The sequence below is a fragment of the Eutrigla gurnardus genome (assembly GCF_963514095.1).
Source record: "Eutrigla gurnardus genome assembly, chromosome: 19".
NCBI lineage: Eukaryota > Metazoa > Chordata > Actinopteri > Perciformes > Triglidae > Eutrigla > Eutrigla gurnardus.
In genome coordinates, this window is record NC_139930.1 from 12,049,943 (window position 1) to 12,071,702 (window position 21,760).

At 41.6% G+C, this 21,760-nt stretch overlaps 1 protein-coding gene across 1 annotated transcript; it reads left to right on the plus strand.

Moving 5' to 3' along the window:
• Nucleotides 1–1,082: 1,082 nt before the first annotated feature.
• On the plus strand, nucleotides 1,083–20,642 carry tbx5a (T-box transcription factor 5a). The gene is made up of 9 exons (XM_084035351.1): nucleotides 1,083–1,520; nucleotides 2,177–2,350; nucleotides 3,195–3,289; nucleotides 4,631–4,750; nucleotides 5,837–5,984; nucleotides 11,850–12,002; nucleotides 14,888–14,979; nucleotides 16,400–16,632; nucleotides 17,311–20,642. The coding sequence occupies exons 2-9, from the start codon at nucleotides 2,207–2,209 to the stop codon at nucleotides 17,901–17,903; spliced, it is 1,578 nt and encodes a 525-aa protein (XP_083891477.1). The 5' UTR covers nucleotides 1,083–1,520; nucleotides 2,177–2,206; the 3' UTR covers nucleotides 17,904–20,642.
• Nucleotides 20,643–21,760: the final 1,118 nt, after the last annotated feature.

Genomic DNA, 21,760 nt, shown 5'->3' on the forward strand with positions numbered 1-21,760 from the left:
TGCAGCTTGTTGGCTGTGGTTTTGTGTCCATTAAAATTACACTTCAACTACAACACTAATAAAAATAATAATTCCAAACTACAAAGCTGATTTCCTATTCCACTTTTTGTTGAAAATTGATCATATTTTTGGTTTGTTGGTTTTTTTTTTGGAAGTGTGGGGGGGTGCAGTGAATGGTATCTCTTTGCTGTGTCCCTATAAGCTCACTAAATACGCGTCTGCTGGCGCTGTCAATGCAAACATGGCTCCATGCCTTCTGCTGTGAACTTAACGTGTCAGAATCTTAAATCCAGCGTCCTGTGATACGGTCGGCGGTGTGCAGACTAAACCCGCGTCAGGCCACAGGCCTAAACTTAGCCTGCACCGACCGCCCCAGGCTTGTTTTTTCCCCCTTGTGAAGACAAATATATCCAATCCCCATCTATTTGCGTCTTTTAGGCTCCTACTCTCAGCTTTTGGACGCTGTTCGGGGAAAGATCACACGGTTCTTCATTACATTCAGAGACAAACTGCTTGAGGGAATGACCCGTTAATTGGCATTGTTAATTACCCACACAAATACAAAAAAAAACATATGGTCGATTAATCTATCCATCTTCATCATTCCTCCGGCCATGAGCACAGACAACCTGTTGACCTACTGTATATAACGATGCATCTATCACATTTAGCTGCTGCCTCATGAACGTGGTCACTACTCTCGTCTGGGGGCTGAAGAAGAGGTTGCGCGTAATGGCGCATGAAGGAGCGGCTATCAAATGGATTCCTACGACCAGACTGGGATTATGGAGAGGTTTAGGGGAGAGACTGGGGTGAGGGCCTGGAAGGAATTATTATTTAGTGTACAAACCAATGCTATTCCTGCACAGACTGCTTCCCCCCGTCACCCTCCACCACCACCACCCCCCCCCTGCTCTACGTCGCGGACTCCGCTTCCGCTTCGCACGGTTGGTCAGTGATGCGCAGTGGAGGTTTGGAGAGGGAGCGCGCACGGGAGAGAGAGAGAGAGAGAGAGAGAGAGAGAGAGAGAGAGAGAGAGAGAGAGAGAGAGAGAGAGGGTGGGGGGGACGTAGTATTGACAAGGCAGAGAGTGGGAGAGTGAGAGAGGAGGGGAGAAGGAGGTGACGGACCTGCTCCTCTGGGACTCGGCTACAGCTTACTGCTAGGTGCTACCACCGGGCTCGGCTCACAAAACGCTCCTCAGCTGTAAAATGCACAATTAGGCACCGAGCAGCCGCCTTGTCGCTGTCACCGAGCACCGGGGATCTCCACGGCCACGGCTCCACTTGTAGGGAATCTGGACTAACTGTGAGACGAGGAGGAGGAGGAGGAGGAGGAAGAGGAGAAGGAGGAGGAGGAGGAGGTGGGGAAAAAAAGAGAGAAGGATTCATGGAGATTCTGTGCAGCTACATCGAGCAAAGCGTCTGGATTATCTAATTTGGGACTGCGCGTCGAACATTTCCAAAGACGAAGACTGCTGTTTGTCCAACTCCAAACCCGCGACGCGTTTTGTTTTTTAGGTAAGCAGACCCCCCCCTCCCCCCGGCTCCGATCCGGCTACGTGTGTACGCGGTGTTGTGGCGGAGAGAGCGGCTACTCTACGACGCGGGGAGGAATCGCCGCTCTCTGCAGAAGTGACACCGCGTCCGAGCGGCGTGTTTTAGGAGGCGGCATTGTGTTCTGGACGTCAGCGTGTCGCGATAGTACAGTAACGCTCTTTTGTTTGGGGGAACATGAGGAGGAAATATTGTTAAAAGAGAGGGGGGCTCCTGGGGCTGCCTCATCCACCCCCCACCCCCCAACAAATAAGTCAGCCATCACACTTTTAATGCTATACTACCGTGTCTTGTTCAAATAATATCTTCAATTCACTCAAAGTAGACAATTTGTGACAAACATCTGGACGTAAACTTCCAAACCTACTTGTTTTAATAACGTAATAGTGCAACCAATTCGCTTTTACTCTGAAAAACCTCCCTTCTTAATCAAGTGTTTTCCTCCCTTTTAATTGTGATTTTTAATTAGAACACGGCACTTCCAAAAAATGTGTTTTATTTTTTAATCACACCATAATAAAGCTCACCGGTGTCTGTATGTAACTTATTGAAAGCAGTGTTACAATGTTGAGCAGTCAGATCCGGTCCCGCACACTGACAGCTCTGTTTGGGTCTTTCAGCTGGGGTCGGTAGTTTTCGGAGCTCCGGTCATGGCGGACCAAGAGGAGACTTTTGCCCTTGAAAACTCTCCTGGTGGCTCGGAATCGAGGGAATTACCGAGCGATAATAAATCAGAGAAACAGAACGGGACCTCAAGCAAATCCCCATCGTCCCAGACGACTTACATTCAGCAGGTCAGTATCAGTCTATGTGTAGGCCTCAGCCTCACTGCTTCAGGCTGCTCTCAATCACTTCACGTTCACTGGAGAAAAAAAAGTTATATATATATACTTTTTTTCCAGTATATATATCTATATATATAGATATATATATAAGTACATATATATGTAGTATAATATACAAGTAGGATTTTGTCGTTCTGGGTGTTTAAATATACACTCAAAATAAAATATACTCTTAAAGAAATTCTCTGCCAGTGGGATTGAGTGATTATAATAATTTGACTTCTCCCAAAGTACATTTATTTATACAGATCTAACTTTTTTTGGCACAGTGAGAAACTGATTTTAGAACATTTATTTGAGGAGTGAAACTGTTTCAAAGCAATTTTGGTTTGTTTTTAGGTTTTATGACTAAACATGAGACTGTATACTCGTAAATTCTGCAGTCACCAGACATGCACTCTGGTCTTACTATACACTATGTTGTGTGTGGTTTAAATGCTAAAGGGCCAACAGGTTAGAGACGACAGAATGACAGAGCACACCCAGATCTTTAATGTCTGAGTTGAGAGTTACATGGTCATACATGCCTTACATTCTTTATTGTTTGGACTTAAATGTACAACAAATTCAGTTAATTTTTTGCATGTGTCTTGAAATATAAAATGTATATTTTACTGTCATTTATTATTTCCTCTTTGGTAGCTGAAAATAGATGACGTTATTTTTGACAGCAGGCTATTTGAGCAACTCAGAAGGCCTCAAAACCATGTTAGACACCTCGGCGTAGAATTGTAGAAGGCCTGTTACAGCAATCCTGTGGGCACTTTGGCCACTGAGACGCTTTCTTTTCAAGGGGATGGAGGGAATAAAAGTCTACCTGCACGAGAGGGAACTCTGGATGAAGTTTGACGAGGTGGGGACGGAGATGATCATCACCAAAGCTGGAAGGTAAGAGGACAACATAAAAAAATATGTATCATTATTGTGATAGGAAGCATGTAATCAGAAAAAAAGGGGCGTTATTATAAGGCTCACATATGCTGATTTGATATGAATTGCACGTAGGCCCAGAATGAGTCCACTGTGGAGCCTATAGGCCCGGCTGGAATTTTTTCTTGGGTGGGGATTTGGAAATATACACTGTGAGGAACCACAGAGAAAACACAGAGCATCTGGTGGACGCTTTAGCGCTCTGCAACACCACCATATACATTTTAGTCTGGGTGGCCCTGTTGGGGAATTGTAATACCATCCAGCAATCAGAGAGAGCAAATGGACAAAGCTGTCCTGCAGTGTGAAATCCTGCACAGGACAGTTGAGTCAACATTTTTCTTTCAATTCAATTTTAAACTCATATATTCATATATTAAATATGTACATGTAGTACAAAATGTAATTTATATATGTGGGTATAAACTTTTGCATATGTGTGACAAGCCTCGCGGGGCGACATGTTATAAGCAGGGACCGCGTCTCACATGTCAGCTCCACAGATGCCCTCGGACTGCATCCAGTCATCGAGAGTGTGAACGTGCGTAATATATGCATGATGACCGCTGGTGTCTGCTCCCGTCAAAGTGGCCCGCCGGCTCACATGTGGGCAGCTATTATAAATGATGAATATTTAGAGGGGAGCACGGCTCCATTTCATTGTGCTCTCCAGTGCGGGCAGAAGGCGGTTGTTTTCACACAGCTGCATAAAGTCTCCATTATATTCCCGTCAGTCATTTCTCCCTCTCCTGTTTTTTTGGCGTGAACTGATATTACGCAGCAGCTCTCCCTTCGTCCTCAGTCCTCCCCTTTGACTCCTGAGACTGGCCAGGCTTACTGTGTTTTTTTTCCTTCTGCAATATGACAGCTACCAAATATCTAAATGATTTACTAAACGGATCGTGAAAAAAAAAAAGAAATAGAAAATTCTGGCCCACAGTGAAAAAGTGCGTTCTCAGAATGCGCAGGTCCCTCTCGGACTAACGCCCTGCCCTGAATTTATTTTTTCAAAGCATCCCACCTCAGCTGACTGTATGTATATTAGTTTAATTTGCAAATTGGAACAATAAAAAAAACTTTGTTTTCATTCACATTTTTGTAAAAGTTTGTATGCGCATGCCAAATGTTTGAAAATGGCTAAAATTGGATGGGATTTTTATTTATTTTTTCAATAGAGGAGAACATCATGAAAAAAAAAAAACCCACAGTCTATTTTCTGCCTGCAAGTCGCCTTCTTTTTCCACAGTTGGACAGCAATAGCCCACCGTAGCGCCATAAACGATGTTGTGTCCTCTACAGGCGAATGTTCCCCAGCTTCAAAGTGAAGGTCACGGGATTAAACCCCAAAACGAAATATATTCTCCTGATGGACGTTGTTCCCGCGGACGACCATCGATACAAGTTCGCTGACAACAAATGGTATGTGACAAACAAATTCTTGAGGACTTTTTCTTGCAGTGACAAACTTTTTTAAAAATGTTTTCATTTTCATTTTACGCGCACGACGTTTCGCGGTAACGAGGGGTTTGTTGTTGTACTGGTGGGGGTCGCAGCTATACTCTCTGGAGTTTATTCCAACAGGAAATTCATATATTGTTGCCCTGATGGATGAGGGTCGGAAGTGAACATATTAATTCCCAGAGAATTATGGACTGTGTATTTTCTAACGCTTGCCAAGAAATGTTGTCAGCAGGGAGAAATGTTTCTGCCGGAGCTGTTGAATGAATGCTGATGACTTCTCCTATAGTTGTACCTGTACACACATATATAGATGTCTTTATATATGTGTGTGTGTGTGTGTGTGTGTGTGTGTGTGTGTGTGTGTGTGTGTGTGTGTGTGTGTGTGTGCACCGCCGTTAACAGACACGGTTATTTGTTTAGTGTCATGTCGATCTCTCTAACCTTGGTTCGGAACGCGTTGTTTGGGTCAGCGCCTTTCAATGAGGAGGGGGTACATTTAGAGGATAATCACATGCCAATACAGCCGATAATCACCCGTCCAGAGCATGTCCTGGAACTAATTCTCCTCCTTGATCTCGCGATGTTGGGAAAACAACGAGGACCAGCGCTAATCTGACCTCTGACCATCCCCAAAAACAACAGCGTCTCACCATTATGTATAATTACGTATTTAACTTAATGGAGCCGTGTGATGCAATGTTTTGATCGGGAGGTAAACATGGTGGCCTCGGACTTCAGTGCGTAAATGTCTTGGATGAAGCGAGTTTCACGAGCCTTAGAAAGTTAGGAAAGATGGCCTAATTAGTCGTTTTGTAATTTTAGATTGTATTTAAATACTTTGCATAAAATCCATCTCTACTTCTGCGTTATTACACCATTTTGATAATGAAATAATGGCCTAAAAAAATGAAGAAAAAAAACCCCGCCCGTTTTAAATTTTACGCACAAGACCACTTCCACATGCTTTAGCGCCTGCTTAGTTGCGAGCTGTCAAACGGCTGCCAGTCCGAGGTGTTACCGTGTGTCTGTGTTGCTGTGATTCAGGTCCGTGACCGGGAAAGCGGAGCCCGCCATGCCCGGCAGGCTCTACGTGCACCCGGACTCTCCCGCCACGGGGGCGCACTGGATGCGGCAGCTCGTCTCCTTCCAGAAGCTGAAACTGACCAACAACCACCTGGACCCGTTCGGACACGTAGGTGCCTAGGCCTATCATATAGCCTATATATATATTACTTTACCACATGTCTGTGAATGCTATAACATGGTGCTGCATTGAGACGAGTCCTGGACGTTTATTTAGTTGCTCAGGGGCACTTCGGCAGGGAGGCTTGTCACTGAAACACACTGAACTTTTCTATTCATCTTTGTCACCTTTTCCATTAACAACACGCGCACTGGTTTCCACCGCTGAACTCTGGGTAATTGTTGCTTTCCTCGTTTAATTCCTAGTCTTTAAAAACTTTTTAAAACTGAACAAAACGTGCAACAGTTGATTACGAATGAAATATTTGTTTTGCATTATTGCTATTGTTACTATTGTTGCTATTATTATTATTATTATTATTATTATTGTTATTATTATTATTATTATTATTATTATTATTATTAACATCCACAGCATTTACATTTGAAGTTGCACACTAAGTTTTAATTTTAGTGTTCAGGTTTTAAATTTTTTTGAGACACTTTATATATTTGAATTGTCATACACATACTGTATATATATATATATATATATATATATATATATATATATAAGATTAGATTTTTTAGATTAAATCAGATGTAATTGTCATTGCACAGACTGCTATACATGCAGCTATTGTACCTTATAGAGTTTAAAGGTCATGATTTGAAAAGAATGAAAAAGATACAACGCCCCCTCCTACTCGCTTGTAAAAACAGTGAATTGCAGGCAACATTGAAGGCGGAATGGTGTCTATTAAATTTACTTTAAAAAATTTAACAGACCAAATTTCAGTCACTCCTCCATTTCTCCATCAACAGGCTCTATAAACCCACTGATGTTGTGAAGTCTTGGTTTTTCCTACTTTCTTGTTAATTCTTTATTTCTTTTTCTCTCTCATTCCTTCTTTTCTTAATTATTTGCTCTTTCAAATGTTTATCTTTCAAACCTCATCTATTTTAAATAATAATGTCTTTGAGATGTACATGGCAGAAGGCAGAAAGTAGAGTTTTGCACAGAGTATATAAACCTCGGATACAGTTTATGTGGAGTTTCCTTGAAACTATATTGGTTGCTGTTGCAATATAAAATAAAAAAATACTGTCAGGCAACATTTTGATAGTTTCTATTAATTTCACTAACGAGCCATGTATTCTTGTGCTTGATTCTTGATTGGAAGAACGGGATAATAGATCAGATGAAAAGAAAAGCTTAAAAAAACAAATGTTTAAGTGCATTTTAAAAACTATAAATCTTAGATGTTCTCATTCTGATGCAATTCACTGCGATTCCGATACCAAAGCTCTCAACACACAAAAGCATCTGAATTCAGACTCTTGGCGTTGTTGATAACAACTAGAATAACATATATGGTTTCTTTTCATTGCCCAGGTTTATTATAGCACCCCCTAGATGCATTCCAGTTGTAGACCTCCTGGAAGTCATCTCGCATAAATAGAGGGGAGCATTTTTTTTATTTTTTATTTCAAGGAAAAAGGCAACAGCACCCCCACCCTCCGCCTCCCTCACCCCCCCTCACCGGTTAGGGACTGTATGGTATCCATTTCCTAACTTTACCTCCTCATTATTCCAGACTCACTATCTAGCCCGGGGCCTTTGTGATTCTGTCTTACACAACAACAACAACAACAACAACAACAACATCACTTACTTCATCAACAAATGGGCCTGTTGGCGTCAGGTTTTCATAAAATTCTAATGTCGATGGCACACTGAGGCCAAATTAGATGTCTTGTTGCAGAAACGGAAAAAGTCACACAATTATCTCTCTTACTAATAGGCCCAGTCATTAAAGAGGGAAAATGGGAAAAAACAACACTTATTAGTGTTGGCACAATGCACATCAATAGCTATTCTGGTTTTTTAAGCAGGCAGATAAAATGATGTGGAAAAACACCAGAAATTGAATTAAGTTAGAAATTATTCAAAGTGTTAATCTTGATTAGAGGTGTTAAACTGAACGAGGTTAGCCAGCGATGAGGGGGGAAAGCGTATTTACGGTGCCCTCCATAAATACTTCATCAAGAGGCAGCAGGAAAACATGCAATCTTATGTTACAGTGATAACGTTTGATTTATTCCAGTCATCAGTCCCACTGAGTTGAGATTGACAATCATTGCAGGGACTAGTCAGTTTGGTGATGAATCTAAAATTAAACATATGCATTTCTGCACAAAACGCCACCATCTATCCACATGGCACCTATGGCGGTTGTCGCCCTGCCAGAGCCCAGCTGGTGAAATCAAACCGGTGCTCGGTTGGAATGTGAGCTCTGTTGTACATTTTTGGGTTAAAGTGCATTTTTTAATGGTTGCAGTGGTTCCTGGCTCACGCTCCTTCGTGTTGGGAGACAGCACCCTGGGATTCATTAATGAAACGCTGGTGGCTGGCCAGAAATATATTTCATTGGCTTGTTGGTCCAGCTGGTTGAAATAACTTGTAGATGATTTATAATTACTAGCAGTGACACATGGGGACCAAAACATGGCTGGTGCAGAATGGAGCAATTTAAGATGGGCCAGCAGCAGTCGTTTTCTGTCCCTGATGTCTGGTCATTAGACACACGTCAGCAGACCGAGCTCACCGCCTCAGGACTATTGTGAAGGAGTCTCATAGGAAACAATGGAGTCTTTATACATTTAATTGTGTAGCTTTATTATTTTTATTCAAATGTCAGGTTGCCTCCTAAATTCTTACATTTTATAGAGTTTTTTTTTGTTGTTGTAAGAAACGTAAAAGTGAAACGCTGCAAGTTTTGGAAATTACATAATTATAGTTTTGAATGGGATGGTGCGTTTGTTTGTTTTTGCAGGTTTCTATGTATTGATATGTTCTTGATATGGACATCACTGGATGCATCTCTGCACAGCAGAGCACTATGGGATGCACAAATGTGTACATCATACCTTAGTCTCGAAGGGAAAGTTTGTTACTACTGCAGTTTTGGAGAGTAACTAAGTACATTTACTCAAATGCAAGTTTGAGCCGTTTGTACTTGAGTGTTTACCATTATAAACCACTTTATTAGCCATTACATTTCATAAGTTAATGTACTTTTTCATGCACTGCATACATTGGTCATCTACTTCAGCAGCATAGACAGAAGTTAAGGGAGCCTCAACCATCATGAAGATGAATTAATGAAATAATATAATGGAATTATATGCATAGAATACTTCGTTTTGATACTTAAGTACATTCGCTGTTCTACTGTTCTGTCCTACTGTACTTTTACTTAAGTAAAACTTTAAATGCAGTACTTCTACTTGATATTAAGTATCCTGGTAAAGGTTGTAATACTTCTTAAACCACTACAGTGCTACTCTTCTTCGCCAGTATTTGTATTCCTAAAAATCATTTATTTTTGTCTCAGCTTTCATACCAAGCTGCAGTTTCTTGCTTTGATCTCCATGTCAACTCCTGGAATATTCCTGCGTGTTATTCATCTCCCTCCCCGATTTTGCTCCCGCACTCGTATCCCTGTCTTCCCACACATGTTTTGGTCGGGAGGGTGGAGTGTTAGGATCGCACTGTTTATATTTGAATGGCAGTGTGCGATCAGCAATAGATGATGGTGTACAAAGCCTTCTGATCCCGAGGCTCGGGGAAACTCTCTGATGTGGTGGGACTTGAAAGCAAAGGGCAGCGGCTCGGGACCCAAAGTGATCCCTCACTATCATTAAATACTATCATCCAGGGGCTGAGAGGGGGGGGGCAGAGATACAGGGACCCAGGCAGGGCAACGGCTGGGCCAAGGAGACGAGGCGTGCACTGGGGCCCCAGTGGGTGGTCCTCAGCTACCCCCCCTACACCCCCCACTAACACACACTGGACTTTGGGAACCCACTGTCGGTGGACCATGCTGTGTTTCAGGGTTAATTGTGCATTTAGATATTTCCATGCAACTCCTAATGTGTCTCAGCAGCAGACATTTTTAGCTCCTAAAAGCCATGCAGTGATGACTGACATGTTTGCATCGATGGGATTGTTGTCGTGGTTTTTGTCCAATCTTGGACGCATCTCGGGCAGACCTCATGTAAGCCCTTAATGAATGCATGCATGGGAAAATGTTTTCTGTTTAACCTACTTTTCCTTTTGCACTGTGTTCAAACTGTTTTTTTGCGAAAAGTGCTTTTCAATGAACGTTAAAGCCTCATTTGCAAATCCAACAGTGCCGCCTGATAGCCCGGGACATGTGGTTATTTTTACTCATTTTCTCGGTGGCTTCACAACACAGGAATCAATACAAACCCCACACATGAAATATGGAAAGCAAAACAGAGCTACCATGGAATACAGCAGTCAGATTTCATTGCTGGGACTCAGGTCTGGTAAAACTATTCTCACCTCCGATCAGATCAGCAATCCCTTTTCCTGCAAATACTTTCATTTATGATAGATTGTAAAATTTGCAAACGGCGAGTTTCCCATCTGCAAGTCATCGGCGCTTCGGCAGCCTGCTTATCTCACCAAAGTGATACACTCAGCTGATATTGTCTGCGCAGGGTCAGCAACTTCCATTAAATCATCTCGCGGCTACAAGGTGCATGGCAGCCAGTTTCAGCCCATTACAAAAAGCTATCGCACCATGAAATTAGATCAAGATCAGCTGGAAATTGATAATAGGTGACTATCGCGTCATCTCTGTAAGCAACTGTGGTTCACTTGGCTCTAAGAAAGGACTTGTGTCTGTTTAATGCTATGGGATGCCCCCACAGGTACAGGAGGTCAGGGCGACCCCTTGTCTCCTCTCATGCCGGCAGTGAAGGGCAGGTACAAAAACAACCTTTAAGATAACAGATGGGAGGAATGCCTATGGGACAGAAAGGTGGGGGTCAGTGGGTGTAAAAAAGGGGAGGGGGGGTGGGGAGTTAAGAGGAGACGAAGAAGAAGAGGAGAAAAAAAAGCCCCCTTTTATAATCTTTAAATGTAAGTGGATCTGAAAATAAAAACCATTAAATTTCCTCCAGGCTGGTGACTATGAGTCCCCGGCCTGTCAAAACAATTAGACTTAAGACCCACGGATGAGAGAGCCTCAAAAGAGAAGTTCAAGGCTCAAGTTCAGCTGCGCGGACAGCGTCTTAATGTCGCCAAGCTAGCCACGGGTAGTAGTCATCACTTAGCATAAAGTAGGTTAGTCAGGTTAGAGGGGCAAGGAGAGAGACGACGTGCTTATGTCTATCACTCTCCCGGAGCCGTTCATCAAAGGGCTGTGATGGAGTGAATCTCACTGGATCTGCAAACACACAGTCGGGAGTTACATAACAAGCTGAACGTTTGTTCTTGGGTTTTTACTTGTAAGATAAAATGTTCACAGGAGTAGCTCATCTGTGAAAACAAACTAAGAATGCACATGGCACGATTTTATTTAGAATATTTGGGAAAACGAGAAAACTTTCATTAAAAAAAGTTTTACCTTTTAGTCAAACAAGTAATTTGTAGAGTCTTGCAGTTTTTGACTGCCAATTTCATCTATTGGGACTCTGATTAATAAAGTATTTTGCTTTAAGTTTGCAAGTAGCTGCAAAGCCCCCCCCCCCCCCCCCCCCCCAGTCTGAATTCATGGCAATAAAATGTCTAATTGTTCTGCACTGAATGACCCCCCCCCCCCCCACACACACACACACACACACACACATACACACACACACACACTTTGATCATTATGCTCTCCATATCGTTTTATGCTACCTCTGTTTACGTTTGCATTTCATGTTCATTTGTTATAACGATAAAGTGTTGATACTGACCATGAAAATGTAGACAGAGGTGTATTTTTAGAAAGGTGCTTCTTGACGTGACGACACCTAATCAATGATCTAACGTCGGGCTTTTTTTCCCTTCTTCTAGATCATCTTAAACTCGATGCACAAATATCAGCCGAGGATCCACATAGTGAAGGCGGATGAGAACAACGGCTTCGGCTCCAAAAACACGGCCTTCTGCACCCACGTCTTCCCCGAGACGGCCTTCATCGCCGTGACGTCCTACCAGAACCACAAGGTGAGTCCTTCACGGGCGGATTTTGGGATTTTTTAAAATTATTATTATTTATTTATTTTATTGCAATCTGTGACATTAAATAGCAACTTTCAATTCACGTCGTTTTTATTATTATTTAACAATATTTAAAACATGCAAGAGGAAAAACGATGCGAAAATAAACATATTGCACGTCCAAAATTTCGAATTATGTCATGCAAATTCCGAATGCAGACCTAATTTCTATTTCAAATCATTACCATATAATTATTAGATTATTATTAGATTATTTCAGACATCCTATATTTTCAATGTTGAATTTTGCCCGTTTTTTTACGAGACTGGCGGCGAACAGCATCTGCTGCAGGGAGAAAATGAAAGGCGCTCTTAAGCTAAAGCCTCGTCACTGTCAGCAGGAAATCTCTGATATCACACCGAGTCACTGACAGACGAGAGAAAACTGCAGATACCCGACGAGACGACGTCGGACCTCAAGGGACTCGGGGTTTTTTTTTTTTTCCAACGGGCCTGCAGCGCTTTGTAAAGCGAGACAAGCTGCAGATAGAAGGAACAAGATAACTAGAACAACCCACAATTATAGGCTCATAATAATAATATAATAATAATAGTAATAATATTAATAATAAAATAAAACTACCGTTAGGTCGTTATTAGTTATCTAAATAAATAATATTTCGGCTAATGCAATAGTTACCTATTGGATGTGGTGTTTTTTAGACAAAAGCGGGCACATCAGCTTGATTACTAGATTATCTCTAGGTTATTATCTTCAGCCCACATGTTTATAAAAAAAACGAAAATGATGTAAACATTATCATATTATAATATTATATATTTATTCAGAATCGGTGTGAATATTTACTTATATGTTTATTTATTTATTACTTATTTCCCCACCATTCCGTTTACGCAGTCCTTTGACGGTGCAAATAAAAAACGTAAACGTGACGTTAATGAATGGAAAATAAAAGAAAATGTTATTGCTGAGGCTACTAGTGTTTAAAAAGCTGGAAGATTTCCTTTTCACGCAGCGATTTTGGGAAAAAGTTAGGCTGTAATAATGTTAAATTACAGTTAAATGAATGTGTGATTAAGTTGGACTTTCTGTTGGGGGAGAAGTAGAAATAAAATATTTACCCTGCATACTTTTCTGTGTGTGGGGGGATACAGATATGTGTAAACAGCGTCTGTTTAACATCATTTAACCATGTAGGCCTCGGCTATATGTTCTTAGTTTGGGGAATATGGGAGAGAGGGGCGAAAGCTCCCCGCGGCCAATCAGACGTCTCCGCGTTTTCTGGGAACAGGAAACGCAAATGAACGACATGCTGTAGAAACCATTCATTATTTTCAAACATGTTACTGGGGTCTGAGATCGTAACCCCGGGCTAATTATTGGGGCTTTTCCAGACCTGCAGAAAAACAAGCATTTGTGATTTGCAGGCACTTTTTTTTTTTTTTTTTTTTTTTTAACCACAACTGTCTAATCAAACAGTCAAACATCTGTCAAAGCAATACGTGCTGCAGCAGGCATGTGTCCAATTCACCTGTTAGACTCTCAGCTAATGAAAATGGCCAAAGTCTCTGGTTTCAACTCTTTCCTGTCACTGCCCCTAATTAAAACATTTCTCCAAACTGTGTTTTCTGACATATTTTCTCTGTGAATAAATAGGCAACGCAATTTACCAATAACTTCATAGTTTATATTTAAGTTTTATTTTTAAAAAATGGTTTAAGTACTTGATTACGCTGAAATAGCCAATGGCATCTGGAAATTTGTTTATATAGTCCTCCATTATTTTAATGAGCATAGTTTGGATAAAACTGTCTTTGATGCTGTGAATGAATTTTTCCCAATTGTCTTGACTAGTCCCAGAACATTTTCACCAGTATTCATATTCTTTTTTCCCGTTTCTTTCCACCCTCTGACTCCAGTCGGGAGACGAAACTCACATGTGTTTTGCAACATTATTTTCTTTTTCTGTAAACTGAACTCCTATCAATTTTGGAACGAGTAATTATTTGTCTAGCTGTATTTCTTCTTGGAACGCCCACAGTGGGTAAGAAGAGTGCAACGGCCCTCTGAACTCTTTTTATTCCTGCACTTGAAAAAAAAAAAAAAAAAAGATGAAACAAATGTAAATGCTCTGCCAGGCTGCGTGCATTAACAAGAAGCTAGCAAAGTGTCACATGAGAGATTTTACAAGGTTTGGTTAGAGTGTCAGCCAGCGTGCAGACAAACCTCCAGTCTTGTCAGAAAGCTGGAAGCACACAAGAGCTGCCAACTAATTACCTGCCAGAAACCACTGCTCATGAGAGGGATATCCCTGGATTGTGTTAAACCTCTTTGGGATTAACTTGCTATTTCGGGGTGTTTCTCCGCACATTTGATATTTACAAAGACATTTTTTACGAAAACATCAAGTCTATAGTGTAATATGTCACATTATTGGCATCTGTCAAGCAATGCTTGCCATCCATCTGTTCAGCCAGAGACCGTCAGATATAACATTATAAATAACGCAAAGACAATATGTCTTATGGAGACATGATTTATTGAATTGTTTCCAAAGGTTTCTGGAAATGTGATCTATGATTTCATTCTCTTGGGGTAACTTGTGAGCAGTTGGATGCGTCCAAAAACAGTTCCAAACTGCAAAAATATGTTATAAGACTGTCATCATATGAGCCTCAAGCTGAAGGAGAATTATTGAAATGTTGAATTTTCTTGATTTAAATAGCGCCTATTTTGGAGGATAAAAAAAAACTCATGTGTCGGGTCCTACAACTTCTACGACAATAGCTGCAGATCTTCTAGATGACAAGATCCCAACAAATGGCTTTCATCGCACAATATGGGACTAAGTGTTCTTTGCTTTTTCCAGATAACCCAGCTGAAGATTGAGAACAATCCGTTTGCAAAAGGCTTCCGTGGCAGCGACGACATGGAGCTACACCGGATGTCCAGAATGCAAAGGTAGCTATGGAAAAAAAAGTGATACGTGATTATTTCTCTGTCTTTAATTGATCCTGGGCTCCGATACGTGGAAAAAATGACACAAAGTGATGTCAAACGAGCATAGATAAATGGATTGCTGACATCCCCCGGTCACAGTGTCACTTAACAAGCCCCGCTTTACAGCCGTCCTTCAATCACCCGAATGCAAGCCAGTTCTGAGTGTTATTTTCAGTGAGTTATTTTCAGTGATGTAAGTGTATTTCTTGATCCTCGGCCAGTTTTCATGCTAAAGACTTTTATGGCTGATCTGGCAGAACCTCTGAAACACGACTGCAACATCTCCCTTCCACACGGCTCTTTCTACCAGGATTTTCCAAATGCTTCCAAAGAGTGTGTGTGTGTGTGTGTGTTGAACTGGTGGTATGGCTTGGTCCGGCGGCCAAGGCAATACACAACCACATTGCTCTCGCTCTCTATTATTCAGTCCAGATGAGGGATGGAGCATGCGTCCGTACTGCGTGGAAAACACATTTTCAAAGGAGAATATCTGGTTTTGAAACTCCCCGCCACCCCCCCCCCCCCCCCCCTTCTGGGCAGCCGATACAAATGTGTGTATTCAAATGTAGAAATCCCAAATCAGTGGGAAAACAAACTGGAAAAGCTGTTTGGCTTTCCTCATGGTGCTAAAATCCTACCTCCTTCCTGTAACCTTTATCCTGAGCCACTGAATAAAAGGCCTGCGCAATTAAACATTTCAGATTAATGTCGCGGTTCAAGCTGTGGGAAAAAATACTGTCAAATCCGGGGAGAGATTTCTCTACTTTCAAGTACTTTTGTTTTAAATAAATGGCCTACTTGATTGTGTAGGGCACACGTTCAGTTACTTTAAGTAGGTGCGTGCCACAGTTTAATACGACGTTTTGAGTGAAACGCTTTTCACCTATCCAAACATGCAAACGTATCGCGCGTGGCGAGAGTCCAGACCGCACTATCAATCTTACGTGCCATTGTCCAATCCTGCCGAGTACAGTAAGCTATGCACGTCTGCTCTTGGTTACAACGTTGAAGGGGGAGCTTATTGCAAAACCAGGTCACTGTTTCAACCGAGGAGATCCCTGAAATCAAAGAAGCCAAAGTAGCAAAATGATCTATTGGCGGATCCTGTGGATTAATAGGAGTGAAATACATGCTGGAGTTTTCACTGGGAAGCATTTCCCCCCTCCAGAGGAGCGTCTCTCGCTCTGTGGGTGTCCTAAGTGGGTGTGATTCCCTGATGCTCTTTGATTGCCTTTGAGAACAGCTCTTATGATTTATCAAACTGCACAGAAATAAACTATCGATAGTGTTGTTTTTTCTTAATAAACTGTTTTGCAATAATCTCTCAGGGGGATCAACAGATAATTACTAACTATATTCATGTGTTTGTGTCTGCACGTAGTACCAAGGAGTATCCAGTAGTGCCTCGCAGCACAGTGCGTCAGAGAGTGGGCTCCAGCCAGAGCCCGTTCAGCGGGGAGGTGCAGGGCATAGCCACCCCGAGCGCCCTGAGCTCCCAGTACTCCCAGTGTGAGAACGGGGTGACGAGCACCTCACAGGACATGCTGCCTCAGTCGGGCTCCTACCCGCTGCCACATGAGCACGGCCAGGAGTACCACTGCATCAAGAGGAAAGGTATGAGAGCGATCGGTATCCATACACGTTACACTACAGTTGCAGTATTAACTGCCTTTGCAAGTTGAGTCTTTTTGATTCATTTGGTTAATACTCGCAGCGTAACATGCACAGAAAAATGTGTGTGATCTAATTTGGCCACAAACGACCCATAACAGTAATAAGTGAGGGTCCCATCTGCGGAAAATCTTAATTACCTACAGCATATATGGAGAGTATATTTGTCTTTTTTGAGCAAATATTTTTTAGGAACAGTGCACATTAATCCAAATGAATTAAAATATAATTATGCCCGATTTTGTAAAAAAAAAAGACACATTTTCATGTGCAGTCTCTCGTATAGCTAGACTACAAACCATGCTTTGTATAAGCACAATACAGAACATATGTGCTAATTAATGATCCAGCAAATACAACAAAGCATGTGCATAAAAGGGATCATAATCACCCAAGCAAAAAAAACTCAAGCATGTAAATTCAGTTTTTATGTTTGTTTTTCAGGATAAGCGTTTTTCTTATTAGCAGGGAAGTAATTCTTTGTTTTGGTTACGGAATTAGAAGTTCAACAGAATTTTAAGACACAACTGCAGCGTTCCAAATGGTCACATTATGAAGTGACTGAAGTGACATCATTAAAACACTTGGGTAACGCTGTTAACTCTGTCCTTCTTCCTGCAGTGGAGGATGACTGTCACTCAGGTGAGCACAGCTATAAGAAGGCGTACCTAGAGAGCTCGTCCAGCGAGGAGGACCATTACTACCGTCCCGTTGGCTACGCCCAGAGCCTGGGCCTGGCCGGGGGGCCGTACCGCAGTGAATCCAGCCAGCGGCAGGCATGCATGTATGCCAGCGCGTCGCAGGGTGCTGAGCCAGTTCCTAGTTTGGAGGACATCAGCTGCAACACTTGGGCCAGCGTTTCACCCTATGGGAGTTGCTCCGTCACCACCATGCAGCCAATGGACCGGCTGCCCTACCAGCACTTCTCCGCTCACTTCACCTCAGGGTCTCTGGTGTCCAGACTTGGCGGGGTCGGGGGCCACGCCTCTCCGCAGCTGGGCGACGGCCACCACGCTGCCATGTACCAGAGCTCCATGACCCACCAGACTCTGGGCCGCCAGTGCAGTCCTGGGGCCGGGATCCAGTCGCCAGCGGCTGGCCTACAGGGAAACGAGTACCTCTATACACATGGCATCCCACGTACACTGTCGCCACACCAGTATCACACTGTACATAGTGTCAGCATCATGCCAGAGTGGAACGAGAACAGCTAAAAGAGCTTCTCTTTTTTCTCTCCACACTCAACAGATAAAAAATATTAAAATGAAAAAAAAGCAAAAAAGGACCAAAATAAGGCAGGGTTTAGATGAATTTATATTTATATTTTTAGAGGGTGTGTTGCTGATCATCTTAACGGGATCAGCGTTGGCTCGGCAGTGGATGTTGGTAAGATGGTGTTGAAGTAGGAAAGCGAGCATCTTATCACTTAACTTGTTGTGACAGCATCTGCACTTATAAGCAAATGGCATTAACCCGAACAAAGAGGAGTTGGACGAGAACATGCACAAAGAACATGCTCAAGTGCAGAGAAAGACCCAGTGGGATTTCAGACACTGAACAGAAAAACAAAAGAGAAAGCCTTGGATGCTTTGCCAGCAGTCCTCAAGTTGATGGTGCTTGTGTGGTGGTGTTTTTTTGGATGTCAGAGTACAAAACTCATGTTTTGTGTTCATGTCCAGAATTTGTGTAAAAAAAAAAAAAAAAGATGTCTGTCTTCTTTCACATTATCCAGAGTTCTCATTTCCTTTTATTTTTTTGTTGTAGTTAACAACTTACTTTATAGTCAAATTGCTATAAATTAAAAAAAATGAATAAGCAGATGGGAGCTTGGCTCGAGAGTGAATTTGCGTGCTCTTAAATCTGTCCTGTTGCTGGGTACGTTGCCATCAACATAACAAATTCAATCTTCATGCCATTATGAGAAACATGACAGTAAAAAAAAACTTGAGCAGGACAGCACTTCAATTAAATTGTTCATTCGTGTGCAGACATTTTCGAGCAAACACCCTTTTCTGGGTGTTCAAACCAGTAACAGTGTTACGACCAGGCACCAGTGAGCTGAACAAGAAGAATTTGAACCTTATTTTTCCAATTTTTGCCGTCACATTCAAGATTTAATCAGCAAGTTTATGCCTTTGCTTGCAGGGTATGTCCAGTCAAGCAATGAAAACAAGATAAAAATGCTTCTTTTGACACTGTGACCTGATGTGTCTACATTAACTACAACAATTCATAGAACTATTACGACAATGGCCATTTACAGAATTTATTTTTGGTTGATTTGAGATTTAAAACAAGTAAAAAAAATGTACAACACATGTTGATCTTCAAGTGTGGATGAATTGTAGACTTCAAGTCATCATATCCAGAAAAAACAAATGAATGTAAAGGTTTCTCTGCGTCTACTAGATGTGTAGTTAGACAATGGGTTGCTCACACATTACCGCTTTAGAAGGTGAGACTATGTCAGGGCTGTGCCGCCGTCGCCTTGTTGTGGCCATTCTTCTCATGTGGCCAAAAAAAATGCAACTTTGAAGGTTGGCAGTAGGGAGGTGATTGTCTTGAAGTTGGAGGGGTAATCCAACCCAATGGAGAGGGAGTTAGCTCTACAGTAAAGAAAGTGATCGGTAGATTTTTAGACAATAAAGCAAATTCTTGAAGAAATTGACAAACTTATGTCACTTTGTCATTAAAACACTATAAAAACACGGTCCGTTTTGACAAATTGCCACAGTTGCCGAACCAGTTCAGTTTTTATTTTTCAGCTTTTTGGTACTTTGCGCAGCACTACAGTTAGAATGTATGGACAACTTGTTGGCTCTAATATCAGTGTAATGTAGGGCTTATGTCTGACAGCGTGACATCAAAAAACACTGTGCAAAATTAGAAAACAGCTTTCTTCTTTTATTGTTCCAAAATGTATCATAACGAAAGGCAATAATAGGAAAGTGGAACTATTCCAGATGGCACCACAATATTATTTTAACATTTTCAAGAAAATCTGGCCTGGAATCTGTTTCAAAAGGAGTCGGTGCACGGCCGTCAAATATGTGAAATATTCACCCTGCTGCCCGTTCTGGCCCCATCCCACTTTGTGATCTTAGAAGTCTCTTCAGAGGCTGACACACCGTTTTAATGAGTCGGCAAGCATACAGTAATGGATTCTAACAAGCAACCTGACATTCAGAGATGGGCTCTTGCTCGGCACCACCAGTCTGTGTGTTGTGCTTGTGTGCAGCTTGTTACATTGGAAGAAGCCTGTATCAAAATACTGTTTAATTGGATTGTATAATATAACACTCTCCAAGGTGGATAGGTGATATATTACAACATTGCACTATGACATTGACAGTTTGACAATTTGTTTTGTCTTAAAGATCATAGACTTCCCCTCTTCCTGACATTCGGTAACATCCCAGGAAAGTTTGAAGGAGTTTTCTAATCTTTTCTAATTTTGCATTTCATGCTGTACTCACTGAATGTGTGTGCTCTTAAATATTTTGTATGATTTCCCCAAAATGGCACTTCCCTGACAATCGGACTAAATCATCATGAACCACGTAGAATGTCAATTTGAAAAAAACAAAATATATTTGATGCACAGTATGAAGCAAAGGTCAATTTCATCATACAAATGAGTGTAAGTTAGCGGTATGTTTTACATGTGGACAAAGGCAAATGTTAAATGTCTATAGTTGACAGAATACTATTTGTCAATAGTATTTATTTTTCAACTATGTTAATGAGCTTGCTCCTGCATGTGTTAAAGATAGATGGTCCCATTTCCTTTTTTATAGCCTGTTTTTTTATGATTGTTTATTGGATTTTCTAATCATACTTATATAGAAATCAGGAGATTTACTATACAGCTGTCAAAAATATCGAAATAAGATTGAAACACATGCATAACTTTGTAAATAAACATGTACATAACAGAATACCTGCAATAAATTAAAAAAAATTAAGGTGGCGTTCTTTTGTCTATTGGTTCTTTAAGCTTTTCCCCATATATATCATATCTGTAAGATTTTAATGTAAACCCACAGGTGGATTTAATTATTTTGTCCAACTGGAAATTCTCTTTTGTGTTGACTTGTTATGAGTTTGACTGTCATTTTACAGACTGGGGACGAATCACATCGTTATCATTCTTATTACCTGGAGTCTAGTGCTCTCACAACTTCAGCAGGGGTCTGATCAGAATGCTTAAAAACACCTGTAGCCTTTAAACTGTACTCTAAATATCGTCTGTAAACCAACACTTATTTTTCCTGGGGCATAGAGAGGACAGACAACAGATACATGCAGTTTTGGTGGCAAGTAATTCGTCTAGACTTCATTGTTCTCAGCATCCCCTAACCCTGTAGATAATCCAAGGAATTACATGTCTGCCGTCTAGACTAACTTGGTTGCCAGTTCAAGCTTCATTCACCCCGTTGCATACTAGAGCTAGGCCAATACAAGCTATGTTCATATTGTTAATAGCCCAGTAGCCTACTATTTGTGACAGTTATCACATCATGAGTGCTTCTGTGGCTTTCGCGGTCTTTTCATAAGCTTTTAACTAGGATGTAACGTACTGTGTATCACGGCTGAGTGGACAAGGGCGCTCTTAATCACCAGTGAGGGAAGGGTGGGGGGGCTCCTCTACTACAAGCTACTGATTAGGTCAGTGACAAGAATAATTCAGTGGAGTGAGTTTGGTTTAAAGATTATGATTAGATGTGTGCTTACATTTACTGAACACCTCCAGTGGCCACAAGTGAAACATGATGTTCAACCCACACGGAGGGCAGTCATTTTCTGCCTAGGTGCTGCCAGCAAGCAGGGCAGGAAATATTGATGGTGTTCTTTGCCTAAAACTGCCGGGGCTAGCATGGCGGGCAAACAACAGTCTACAAAGTTGTAAATTAAACACTTTCTTATCAACATCTTAATGTTCATTTACTTCTATCAGCATCCTGTCGCTCACTGCAGCCAATCCGTAACCCTCTTTCTCTGCTGCTTGTGTTGTGCTTGTATTCTGACGTGCATAAGTGTAGGAGGTGAAGCTAATGTAGTAGGTAATGTG